The sequence below is a fragment of the Hemiscyllium ocellatum genome, chromosome 4 (assembly GCF_020745735.1).
Source record: "Hemiscyllium ocellatum isolate sHemOce1 chromosome 4, sHemOce1.pat.X.cur, whole genome shotgun sequence".
NCBI lineage: Eukaryota > Metazoa > Chordata > Chondrichthyes > Orectolobiformes > Hemiscylliidae > Hemiscyllium > Hemiscyllium ocellatum.
This window is the reverse complement of record NC_083404.1, coordinates 129,550,008-129,563,914: the sequence shown is the minus strand read 5'-3', so window position 1 is coordinate 129,563,914 and position 13,907 is coordinate 129,550,008. Positions and strand designations below refer to the sequence as shown.

The following is a 13,907-nucleotide window of genomic DNA, read 5'->3' as shown; positions in this document are numbered from 1 at the left end:
CATTATTTATTGAATAGGACTTACATTTACAGGATGTCTTCTGTCTATCTCCCCTCTGTTCTCCTTATCCTGTTGACTGCTAGCTGCATTCTCCCCATCATTCATCTCTGATTTCCTTTGAATCCTGGATAAAGCGATCCATAAATACCCCGTTTCCTGATGGCTCAAACTCACAATCCAACTCAGGGACTCTGAGTGAATACACAGTTCAGGGAGAGTCTCACTGTCCAAAAGCTCCCACAAATTACTGTCCTGACACTGATCTTGTTCTGAAGAAGGGCTCATGCCTGAAACGTCGATTCTCCTGCTCCTTGGATGCTGCCTGACCTGCTGCGCTTTTCCAGCAACACATTTTCAGCTCTGATCTCCAGCATCTGCAGCCCTCACTTTCTCCTCCTATTTCAGAGATCAGTTAAGAAACAATTGCATTTCTCTGGTTTTGGAAACACATATAGACCAGATCAGGTAAAAGGACATTAATAAACCAGATAGATTTTTATAACAATCAATGACAGGGTCATGGTCGCTGCTATAATTCCAGGTGATGATTATTGAATTTACATTCCACCAACTGCTGTGGTGATGTTTGAACCCACATCCCCAGAACAATGAGCCAATGGATGACTTGTTCAGTGATTGTGCCACAATGCCAACATCTCCCATTTGTTATTGGCAATTTAATTCTAACTATTTAACAGAATTATTAAAGACCTTTATTTGATGCAGTGGATGAATTTAGCTTAATTCTCAGCTTTTTGGAATTAATTTATCCCATTTTTAATTTACTTGCTGAAGGGGAATTTTACTAAATTACTTGTTATTTTATCCTCTTAAATCAAATTATTTGCTTTGATTTTACATCCATATGTTATCTATCCATGGCAGCCCTGGGTTCAAATTGCCTCATCCTCCATCTGTTCCTAATTTTTAAATTCATTCATCAGATGTTGATGTCATTGGCAGTATTTATTGTCTGTCCTTAGTTGTCCTGGAGAAAGTGGTGGTCAGCTGCTTTGTTATAGGGTCATAGAGATGTACAGCAAGGAAACAGATCCTTTGGCCCAACTCGTCCATGCCGACCAGATAACTAAATAAATCTAGTCCCACTTGCTGGCAGCTGGCCCATATCCATCTATACCCATCCAGATGCCTTTTAAATGCTGTAATTATACCAGCTTCCACCGTTTCCTCTGGCAGCTCATTCCACACAAGCACCATCCTCTGCATGAAAAAGTTGCTCCTTAGGTTCCTTTCAAATCTTCCTCCTCTCACCTTAAACCTATGCCCTCTAGTTTTGGACTCCCCCACCCTGGGGAAAATATCTTGGCTATTCACCCTATCAATGCCCTTCATGATTTTATAAACCTCTATAAGATCACCCCTCAGTTTCCAACATTCCAAGGAAAATAGCCCCAATCTATTCAACTTCTCCCTATAGCTCAAAACCTCCAAGCCTGGCTAAACCACTAACAAATGCTACTTGCTGGAGTAGACCTACAGTCCTGTTAGCCATATAAACACAGTGGCTACAAGAGCAGGTCAGAATCCTGTAGTGAGCAACTCATCTCCTGACCACATTTGCCTCCTCAAAACCTGTCCACCATCTACAAGGCAGAAGTCAGGAGTGTGATGGAATATTCCCCACTTGCCTGGATGAGTGCAGTTCCAACAACACTCAAGAAGCTTCACACCATCCAGGACAAAGCAACCTGCTTTGTTTGGCACCAAATCAACAAATATTCACTCCCTCTACCATTGATTCTCAGGAGCAACAGTGTATGCCATCTATAGATGCAGAAAGGCTGCTTTGACAGTATCTTCCAAACTCACAAGCACTTCCAAATTGGATGAGCACTTCCATCTTGGATGAGCACTTGAAATATCATAACATTCAAGGCTATGGGACAAATGCTGAAAGTGAGACTAGTGTAGATTTATAGTAGATTTTGATCAGTGCAGACTCGATAGGCTGAAGGGCCTCTTACGTACAATTTGATTCTATGATCTAGAAGGACAAGGACAAGGGAAGCAGATTCATGGAAAGACCACCACCTGCATGTTCCTCTCCAAGCCACTCACTATCCTGACTTGGAAATACATTGTTGCTCCTTCAATGTCACTGGATCAAAATCTTAAAATTCCCTCTCTAAGGGCATTGTGGGTCTACTGACAGCACATGGACTGCAGTGGTTCAAGAAGGCAGCTCACCACCAACTTCTCAAGAGCAATTAGGGATGAGCAACCAACAATGCCCACTTCCAAGGAGAAAATAAAATAGGTTCCTTTTCTGGTCAGTGGTAATCCGAGAAGTAGATAGTGGAAGATTCAGTGATGATAACGCCATTGAGTTCCAAGGGGCACGGGTGAGACTGTCTCTTATTGGAGATGGATGTTGTCCGGCAATCGTGTGGCACAAATGTTACTTGCCACTTGGCAGCTCGAACCCGGATGTTGTCCAGGTCTTGCTGGATTTGGACATGGATTGCTTCAGTACCTGAGGAGACGTGACTGATGCTGAGTCTTGTCCAAACATGCCCACTTCTTACCTTATGATGGAGGAAAGGTCATTGAAGAAGCAGCTCTCAGTCTCTCTGAATTATCCCTCTCTGTGTTTAGCAAGTCGCTTTGAGCTTTATTTGTCAAGAGTCCCCATGTACAAGACCACTTGGTGAGGCTCCTCTTTGTACGTAATGCCAGAAGGACACAGCAGTGTAACCTGCTAGTGTGGAACCTCTCCATTTCATGTGAACCTTGCTTGAAATATGTGACGAAGGGCTTCCTGATGAAGGGCTCTGGCCCGAAACGTCGAATTTCCTGTTCCTTGGATGCTGCCTAACCTGCTGTGCTTTAACCAGCAACACATTTTCAGCTCTGATCTCCAGCATCTGCAGACCTCACTTTTTACTTGAAATATGTGACGCCTTTCATTGTGTAATTGGTTAAAAAAACAGCAAATTAGTGACATTAGTGATATTATTGGCAAAGCTACTAATGAATTTGAAACTTGTTGATTATAGTAGCCAAGCACATTCAAATCAACCCAAATAATCCAAAATACACAATCACCCTAGCTTTATCACAAAGGCAATGGAACTGCTGAAGGTTTAATGCATCATTTAATGGTCTTTAAATGCCTTTCTGCTTGTGTTTTCTATAAAATAAAATTGAGGGGAGGGCTTGTCTTACAACAGACAGTAAATTCATGATCACAGGGTACTGATTAAAATTGCATTTTGCTGTTCAAAATGCCAATAAAATGCTGCAAACATTTTTATAACTCAATAAAATAATGTCTGCGTCACAATTTTAACAGCCTTTTGAGTCGAGTACAATTAGACCAAGTTGGATAAATTTAGTTAAAAAGCATTCCAACAATAGCAGCAGCATCACCCCCTGCAAGCTTCCCTCCAAGCCATACATCATCCTGAGTTGGGACTATATTGCCGTTCTTTCACTGCCACTGGGTCAAAATCCTGTTTAACCTTAACAACTCTGGTAGTTCAAGAAAACAGCTCGCCACTACCTTCTCCAGGTCAATTAGGGATGGGCATTAAATGTCAGCAATGATCACTTCCAGATAATAATTAAATTGGTTACTGGGCCATACATGAAAATATTCTGCATTTGTCTACCCAGTTTATATTCCATTGGTGTGAGTTTGGGCTCTTCACCTCCACTAATCTTTGTTCTCATGAATCTTCACTTGGAGTGTAAGGTGGATATTGTATGATGAATCATCATCATATTGTGTAAACTCTCTAGACTATTGGTCACCATGAGGTAAGTTTGTTGTCACCATCCTCCTCTTGTGTAATTTTGAATCAATCTGTTTGGACATGTCTATATATCTGTGGGGCAGGTAAGACCTGAACCTTTACCTTCATCGCCTAGAAACAGGGACATTTTCACAACACCATGACAGTCCTCTCAGTTCCTCCTTTTAGTTTAGGATCTTTGGGGCTTTCTTTTGTGGTAGATTTGGCAGTCTAAAAGGAAGAAACTCTTTTCTAAAACAACATGTAATTTATTTCTAGATAGCAGACAGGTACAAGATACACTGGTATGATAGACATTGTTTACAAAGACTGTGAGGACTTTACTTCAAGGTTCTGCCTAGGCCCATATGACATTTATCATATTATGCAGTGCTTAATACTCTCCTTAGCGTTAACTCTTTCAGAGTTTAACATCTTTCTCTCCAGTCTAGAAGCTGTATTGCAGCTAATTTTGAGTTTCTACCAAACCTATAAGATGCAAGAACACATTCCTCGTTGTTTGGAGACCAGGCTGTTTAGCACCTTTAACATAACTGCACTCTCCAATCGATTGTTGACAACACTCGACATGGCAAAAGTGAGGACTGCAGATGCTGGAAATCAGAGTCTAGATTAGAGTGGTGCTGGAAAAGCTCAGCAGATCAGGCAGCATCTGAGAAGCAGGAAAATCGACGTTTCGGGCAAAAGCCCTTCATTCGACATGGCCCCGTACATAATGCTGAAATTCAGAGGCAGACCTCCAGTACCTCCAAAGTGTGCTTGTCTGAGGGCTGCCATCCAAGTAATATCTATTCACCCCACTAGGGTAAGCAGCTTGAATGACCCTCCTCAATGCTACCAGCTCTGTTTGGATCATTGTTCTCCTGTTTTTGCTTCTGGTCACATGTTAAACCGGGCTCCGCCTGCTCTCTCTCGTGGACAAACATTATTTTGAAGAAATGTAGGAGAGTTATCACCAATATCCTGGCAAAAATGTATCTCTCAAACAGCACTTGAAATCCAAATATCTGGTCATTGTTTTGTTGCTGTTTCTGGAATCATGCTGTGCATAAATTGCTTAATTACATCAGTGACTACACGTTAAAAAGTGCTTTGTTGGTTGCCAATCACTCTTGGAGACATCCATAAGTCCTTTATAAATGCCAGTCTTTTCATACTAGAAAGCACTTGTAATTTTTACAGGAATAAATATTCACCACTCCCATTGCAATTCTTCTACACAACCTATTCAGTGTGTTAATATAGTTCTAGTATTTGAGTGGAGGCTGTCTGACAGTCTCGTGTTATGTGTAGTTCTGTTTCATTTAGTCTGGTAAACAGTGTGGGGAAACTGGTATTTATTCTGTCAGGTGATAAATGAATCCTTTAGAATGCAATAATTCTGAAATTCTATGAAAACAGCAGAGTCTGTAATGTAACATGATTTTCAAGGACACTCTGAAAGGATGACTTTAAAACAACATTAAAATCCTCCCCAAACTGCTGCCTGAATGGCCTTGCTGCTTGGCATCTCTGCTGACCTCCAGCAACATACAACCTGGAAACAGACCCTTCAGTCCAACTTGTCCATGCCGAACATAATCCCAAACCAAACTAATCCCACCTGCTTGCTCCCGGCCCATATCCCTCCAGACCTTTCCTATCCATGGATTTATCCAAATGTCTTTTAAACGTTATAATTATGCCCACATCCACTAACTACTCTGGAAGTTCACTCCACACACAAACCACTCTCTGTGTAAAAAAGAAAAATGCCCTTCATTTTTTAAAAATCTCTCTTGTCTCAACTTAAAAATGTATCCCGTAGTCTTGAAATCCCCCACCCGAGGGAAAAGACAACTATCATTAACTGTATCTGTCAGACGAGAGCCCATCATCTGCTGAAGTGGGATATCCAGCACTAGAGTCCCATGTCAAAGGTGGTTAGGAAGAACATCTGAGGAGTAGATGTAGGCAGCTAGTGACTGGAGACCACCGACATAAACCTGTACAGTCTCTGGTGTCAGTGGAAATAGGGTGTAAAGGGAAGAATCTGGGCATGACCAGAGGTGGAGGGCACGGCGATCATTCTGTTTTCAGCTTTCGATTGTGAACAGTCAATAGAATTTGAACATAACTGCAGATGTATCCAGTGAGAAGTTTGTAGTTGTCACCTTGAACCATTGTAGCCTGTCTGGTTTAGGTATACACACAGCTCTGTTTGGGAGAAAATGCCAGCATTTTGACTCAGTGCTATATTTCCAAGTCAGGAGGGTGTGTGGCTTGGAGGCGAGCTTGTATATGGTGGTGTTCCCATATATCTGCTGTCCTTCTCGATGGTAATCATCTTGGGTTTGGAGGCATCATCAAGAGAGTGAATTGGGGCAGTGAATCTTGTATATAGTGCACACTACTGCATTACTGGTAGGGGGAGTGAACAAACATAAGGCTGGAAGACAGAAGTGATTAAATACTAGACAAACAATATGACTTGCTGGTTTCATAAAGACTCCTCCAACCACTTTTTGAGACAGTCTGTGGCCAGAAAGTCTAAATTGGTCAAACTATGAAGTCATGTTTCAAAGACCAGAAATGTATTCCCTTGAGTATATAAGATAAAGGAGTGAGTTAATTCAGGTGTTTGAAATAATTAAATGAGTTGATAAGTTAGATGAAGGGAAAGCATTTCCTCTGATGGGGCTAGGAGGTGTGACCTACAAGTTAGAGCAATACCCAAAAGTACCAGACGCAGAATAGTGGAAATGTGGAACTGTCTGCCCATAAAGCAGGAGGCTTAGGGTCAGTTGAAAATATCAGAACTCGGTTGATAGATCTTTGTTGCTCATGCACATTAAGGAATACAGAACCAAAGCAGGTAGATGAAGTTTATGTATAGTTCAGCCAACTGATTTGAATTTTGGAACAGTCTCGAAGGCATGAATGGCCTAACATTTGTTCTAGAGTTTTCAAATGTTTGCTTGTCATCTTAATAAAATTGCTGTTTGGTGTCATCCATACAGGTGATTGAATCTGTGGGAATTCTTGTTTACAAAGCCCTGGACTGGGGCCTGAAGGACAATGAAGAACGGGAGCTCAGCCCTCCTTTAGAACAGTTGATTGGTCAAATGACGAATATTCTGGATGAGGCGCTGAAGACTGAAGGAAACCTGGATGAAGGATATGATGCTCAGGATGAAGAGGAAGAGCAAAAAGAGATTACCGTCATAAGAAATTTTAAACATGTAATGATGGTGAGTCCTCATTTTATTTTAAGTAATCATAGCCTGTATGATGTGGATCATTTTCTTGATGGGATACTCATATTTTTAAAACTCTATTCCTATTTGCAATCTGGAAAAATCTATTGCTCACTATTTAAATAGTTAAGATTCATGTTGACCCCATGATTGGGTAGAGTAAAAGAAACATTTGTTCCAAAAATATTCTGAGAGAATGACATAGAATTTAGAATACAGAAACATCTGGCTCAACTGATTATTACAATAGCTCATGTTCTGTATGAACCTTGTCCTACCATAGGTCAGCAAACTCTATCAATGTAATAATCTCTTCATTTCACCCTCATGTTTTCCTGATTCCCACTGAATGCATCTGTGCTAGTTGTTCTTGGTGATAGCAAGTTCCACATTCTTACTGCACTCTGGGTAAAAGAGTTTATCATGCATTCCTGCTTTTTTTTGTTTCTGTCATTAGTTTGCATTTACAGCGTTTAGTTTTGGTACTTACCCCAAGTTTCCAAGATTAAGAGAAAAGACATCTGGAAGAAAGATTATTAGCAAACTCAGCAACCATTGTTACTCCCTGGCATTAAAAAAAAAGTAATTTTGGTTTAGCTTGTATGGTCATTGTAAATATACTTCTCAAAGGATTGGGAAATGGACAAGACAAAGGTTTTGCTGAGGGTCAGGTAGCCAATATAATTAAAGACCCTTCCTATCCCAGTTGTACCCGAAAAGAGTACGCTGCACTTTGGATGCTGCCTGAACTGCTGTGCTCTTCCAGCACCACTAATCCAGAATCTGGTTTCCAGCATCTGCAGTCATTGTTTTTACCTACAAACCTCTTCCATTGGGCAGAAGATACAGAGGCTTGAACACACGCACCAACAGATTCAAGAACAACTTCTTCCCCGCTGTTATCAGACTGCTGAGTGGACCTCTCCAATTTTAAATGTAAAGTTGATCTCACTTATTGTGTACTTTCTCTACAGCCACAACGTTATATTCTTCACTCTGTTCTATTGCCCTAATGCACTTTATACGGTATGATCAGCCTATGATGTATGTAAAATAAAATATTTCACTGTACCTAGGTACATGTGACAATGGTAAACCAAATCAAATAAAAAAGCATGGTGGGGGGAGAGAAGTATTTGAGCAGGTCGCTGTTGAAAACTAAACCTAATCCTCAATGAAACACTAACGTATTCTGCCAATTACAGTGCAAATACACGCTGGATCATCCTGGATATGTTTCCCAGACCTCATCCTTTTTTCTGTTCAATATATTTGATATTAGCAAGTAGGACTAGTGTAGTTTGGGAACATGGTCGGTGTAGACGAGTTGGGGAGAAGGGCCTGTTTCCACGCTGTATGACTCTATGACTCTAGCTACATCTCTAAATGGCACAGTGTGTAGTATCCCAGCCTCTGAGTAATCAACGCTGAGTTTGAGTCCCACTCTAGGAAGGATAAAGAAGGTGTGTTTATAACTTGGCTATTAACCTGCAAATCCTACCAGCACACACCAACGGGAGGCAGTAAGAATGGGGAAGTTTCCATATCACTCTTGTGATGGAAATTATGCTAGTGTCTGTAATGTCACAATCCATACTTTTGTATTTTATATATATATGTATATATATATATATAAAAGCGAATGTTGCTACAGTAACTGGGGACCCCCTGAAAGAATTGTAATACACCAGCACCGCATCTGCACATTGTAACATAGTTGATTCTGATAAGCTAACTCCCAATAAACTAATAAAAACAAAATTCTGAAGAAGAGTCATATTGGACATGAACATTGACTCTGTTTCTCTGTTCATAGCTGCTGCCAGATCTGCTGAGTTTTCTCCTGCATTCACTATGTCTGTTCCCAATGAACTAATACTTTACAGCTTTCCTGATTGTTCAAAGTGTCATTCTGATCTGTGTGTATCAAACCATCTGTCTGTGTTTTAGTTTCTCAGCACACTGAATGCCGTCAATGGGTAGTGTTATATAAATGATAGCCTAGTGTATCGATAAGTTTTTATACTGATTGATATGCAACGTGGCTGGTTTGATGCAGTGGGGATTGGTTCCAGCTGCAGCACTAGCAGACCGCATAAACTGCTGTTATTTCATTGACAGGTTAATTGCAAGAATCGTACAGCTGCAATTTTCAGAAGCTATTTTTGTCACACCCTTCGAGTTAAATTAGACGGTATTCTTTTCAAATGTATAGCAAAGCACGTTAATTAATAAACAGTGTGCAATAATTTTATTCAGTTTTATGCATATTCTTGTAAGAAAAAGTGTTCTCCTTTTGTCCATCTGACATCAGGAAGGTTTGGGGTGGTGAAGGGTGGGTAATTTGGGTGGAAAGACGAAATTAGCGAGAATCCAGTTCATGGGTTGATTGGGAAGAAAGAGAAGAAACGCCTTATATTTATATAGCACCCTTCACAACCTCAGCGACCACCCCAGCACACTCTATTGTGAGCGGGGTTGAAGTGGAATCATTGCTAAAGTGTAGGAACCAGGTGAATTAATGCGGAAGCATCATGGTCCCACAAATGGTGATGGGATAATTAACCAAATAATCGGATTTACTTTGATGACGTTATTTGTGGAATAAATACGTGGCAGGCGAAATCTTGCTTTTCTTCAAAATAGTGCAATGTGATCTTTTTCTGTCCCTCTGAGAGAGGGCCTCAGTTTAATATCTCCTCTGAAAGGTGGTGCTTTTAACAGCCATCCCTCCTTACTGCCCTAAAGGGTGTGCCTGGGATAAATGCAGGAGGGTCTGAAGTGGAATAATCAGGATGGAATTCCTGAAGGTATTTGAAAATGTGACCGATCAGCTGGACAAAGGGATTGCAGCAGTCCTGGATGTTGACGTTAAGGATGGAACTGAAATAACAGGGATGAGTTGGCTGTTGAAGTGGAAACAAAGGGTTTAAATGGAGACTGACAGCTTCGTCCACCCCATCCTGAGCTATCACAAGATTCCTAACTCCACTTTACGCCCCTAACTGTCTGTAGTAAGGCTTCCATCCCTGTAAAGAAAGAGACTCTTCACCCCCACCCAAGAACTGATGCCCAATGACTAAAAGTTACTCAGTCCGAGCAGTGCTACCAAGGGGACTGGCTATTTCTGGAACTGTAGCTCTCCTTGACCATCTACTGTGGAGGAGATGCTGGTGTGAAGACAATTAACTTGGTCTTGCTGGGACCAATCAGGCAGGTCTTGGCAAGATGTCAGGGAAACACAGTGATGTCAAGGCAGGGAGATTCTTTAACTGGGGATGGCTCTTTCAGCTTGTGGGGTGGGGGGAGGGGTGAGTAATCGGTCCTCCATGTGTCCTAGAATGTTCAATCAGGATGGCCTCCCTGAGCCTGGGGGCAGGGGGTACACCGAGTGTCCTTCCGCTTGACAAAGTGCCCACTCACTTAATTGCCTGAATTGGTAAGAGATGGCAGGGTGAGGGAGGGACAAGAGGCTGACACCTGTATTTATTGGGGTGACTGAATAAAGGAGGGTTTTTGATGTTAATTATTCAGAGGATGTGGTCAGCACTTGGAAGCCCTAGTTGAGGAGATGTTGATAAGCTGCCTTCTTGACCCCCCCACCACCCTCCTCCACCCCCAGAGAGAATTGGTCAACCGAAATTTTTGTTGAACCATTTTAGCCTTCCCTAAAACGCATTACTGACTCAGATGGGTTTTTTACGACAAGCGTAGTTACATGGCCACCACTGCTGATGCTACCTTTTTAACTCCAGGTTTATGTAATTAGCTGAATTCAGTCTTCTGTTTTCCAGTTATAATTCAGAGACATATCCACCATGGTGTTAGGGATAAGACCCAGCGATACTCCTGCTATCCCTTCCATCTTTATTTATTAGATTCCAGAAATATAATCCAGATCAAAGAATTGCTGAAAAATACCACTTCTGACTTCTACAGTCTTATAGTAGCTCATTGTTGAGTGAGTACTTTCTCAGAGATTAGAAGCTGATACATGACTAGCCTTTAATGCTCAAAGTTTGTTGTTTTTTTTTAACCATTTTGTTTTCTAATCAGCCTGTTCAGGGTTGTTATGGTGGGACTTCAACCCAGGCCTCCTGGCACAGATGTAGAGACACTACCACCACATCACTAGAGCCTCCATGCTCAATGACTGTAGCTGGACTTTGTTGTTCATAGAAATTATTTTTTAAGTTCTTCAGAATGAGGAGTGAGGGTAGCCATATGACCCCCTGAGCTTTCTCTGTTAATCATGACTCGATCTGGTCTGTTAATATTATGACTGATCTGGTCTTGGATTCAACTCCACTTTCCAACCTGCTCCCTTTCAACCCTCAGGCATGATTTGGAGATACCAGTGTTGGACTGGGGTGTACAAAGTTAAAAATCACACAACACCAGGTTATAGTCCACACAAGTGTGCTTCCAATTAAACCTGTTGGACTATAACCTGGTGTTGTGTGATTTTTAACTTTGTAAACCCTCAAGTAGCCGGTGATTGAAGAATTTCTCTCTCTCAGCATCAATATAACTCCACAGCTATGTGGAAGAGAACCTCTGGTGGAAGCAAATCCTGATTTCCATCGTAGATGGGAGCACCCGCATTCTGAAATCATACTTCCTCATTTTAGACCCCTCCCACTGTATACAGGGGAAACATTTTCTCAACATCTACCCTCAGAATTTTGTTTGTTTCAAAATAAAATCACTTCTCATTTTTTCTAAACTCCAGCGAATGTAGACCCAATCTGCTCAGTTTTTCCTCATGAGGTATTAAGGGATTACGGGAGATCTAATTAGCATAAATTAACAAAGCTGTGCAAGAAATGGAGTGCAGATTTTAAAAACCTTGGGAATTGTTGTGGTGTATGGCTGCAGCTGGTGAAATGCCTTTTTCTCATTCCAGAAGATTACATTTGTCTGAATCCTTCCAGGCAGTAACCATTCTATACGCCTCAAAAAATCTCTCCCACTGTTCCCCAACTATGAATGAGATAAAATAAACAATATCCGCACACATTCAGCAAATCAGATGATCTAGCTTGTTCTTGCTGCAGTCTCCTTGTTACTGTCGTTATTGAACTGTGAAGAGCAATCCCGGTATTCTTGGCACCTTCATGTTTACAGCACTCTTCCTGAATTTTACTGATAAAATGCAAACTGCTGGAAGTGCACAGCTGGCCAAAGGCAGCTTTTGTGGACCGAAACCGAGTGAACGGCTGAAATCTAACGCCCACCATGTGGCAGGTTTGAATGCAGTTGAGGGGGAAACAATAAAAGGACTGGAGTATGAGATGTGGGGACCTCATTGCCTTACTGTCCCAGGATGTACTTTATTCCACATTGCCATGGACGGCCCTCCCACTTGCTACCAGTTGAGGCTTTTAGAGAACTAAGGGCCACTTAAAGACCTGATGGGATTAATGCAATGCAGGTGGGTCATGTTAAGTGGGAAGCACCAAAATGTGTGAGCCTCTGCGATATTGCCCATTGTTAAGTTCTCAGTACCTGGACAAGGGTTGCCCCATTCCGAAACTGGGAAGTCTGACTGAGACCTGACCACTGTCCTTGCTGCTAGCCCTCATCTTCTGTCAACCTCAATCCTCAGCCACTACCTGTTTTCCCTCTCCCCCACTGTTACTGACTGTGGCCTGCCTTCCTCAGTGACTCTAGGCCCTCTGGTTGGTATGTTACAGTAAACAGCCACCACCTCCCCAGTGACACAGCAGAGAAAGCACAGTCAGTAGGTGGGATTTCTGTCCCCATGGGCTCCTTGATCCTGGGGGAACACCCATTACTGAGCAGTTAATCCCCTGCTTTGCATTGACTGTAGTGAGCCTTCTTCAAATTAGGCATTGTAGGATTCTCATTAGTGCTATCAGCCACATTAAATATTCAGCATTTCAGCTTGATGGTCACTCAGCCTTCAGCCTTTGGTGTGATCCCAGATGGTCACTGCTGGCACCTTGTGCTATTTACCCCTGCCAGTGTGTGGGTATGGTAATAGATAAAGGTTTTGCACTGCCAGCAGCCCTCCTCTGCCTTTACATTATCTTTGTCCTGGGGCTAGCAAGTGATTAGTTGTAGAGGGTACCCAACCTTGAGAACCTACAGAAGAAGCCCTGTTCTAGATAATAAGAGCATTTGTTGCATGTTTCCACTAAGAACAACTACATTTGGTTTGGTATAATTGCTTGGATGTTCAGGAGCTGGTACCAGTACATCTATTCCCTCCATAAGGTGGAATGAAACTAATCTCCACCCATAGATTTTGTGAGAGAGCAATAGAATGGGTGGAGCCAATGTAACATGAGCATTAACCCCTTCAGAACCACTACCTTTTACCAAATCCCCAATCTGCAAATTCACATTTGCTAATTCATGAAAGAGTTGAAAAGATGAAAATATTCCAGTGTGATTTTTACTGTCCCTATTGTTTTCCTCCCCTTGCTGGCAGCTGTGACTTGGAGATTAATTTTTAATTCCTAGATATCCCTGTTTGCCAGGTTGTAACAGTGTGAAATTCGTAAGGCCAATGTCTGATTTATTAGTTAACGACCTGTGTGGCTGACACATTTCCTTTTCAATTACTGGAGTCCATTTTGAAACTTCAGTATATAATGTTTAATTTACTGTTAGCCTGATATAGCCAACTGTCCGCACAGTATTTGAGATAGAGAAATTTAAAGCGCATTTGTATACCTTACCAGGTTTTTCACATGAGCGCAGTTGAAGTCTTTCTTGATAGGCCTCAAAAGAAACATCTACTCCCATCAATCTCTGCATGTTGTCTCTGGTTTTCTCTCGGTGGGAACAAATGACCGAGAAAACTAAAGGTCACAATCACAGTTGGGGGAAGGGAGTGTGGCAGTCTGGTTACTACAGCAACTCCGCA

The 13,907-nt window shown here is 41.8% G+C and overlaps 1 protein-coding gene across 4 annotated transcripts in view; it reads left to right on the top strand.

The window, feature by feature from the left end:
- The window catches only part of LOC132815514 (protein spire homolog 1-like), a 186,629-nt gene that overhangs the window by 90,130 nt on the left and 82,592 nt on the right, over positions 1-13,907 (top strand). For all 4 annotated transcript variants that reach the window (XM_060824500.1, XM_060824498.1, XM_060824499.1 and 1 more), the window contains exon 3: positions 6,776-7,006. In XM_060824500.1, coding sequence (XP_060680483.1) covers positions 6,776-7,006 — 231 coding nt within the window. The remainder of the gene's footprint in view (positions 1-6,775; positions 7,007-13,907) is intronic.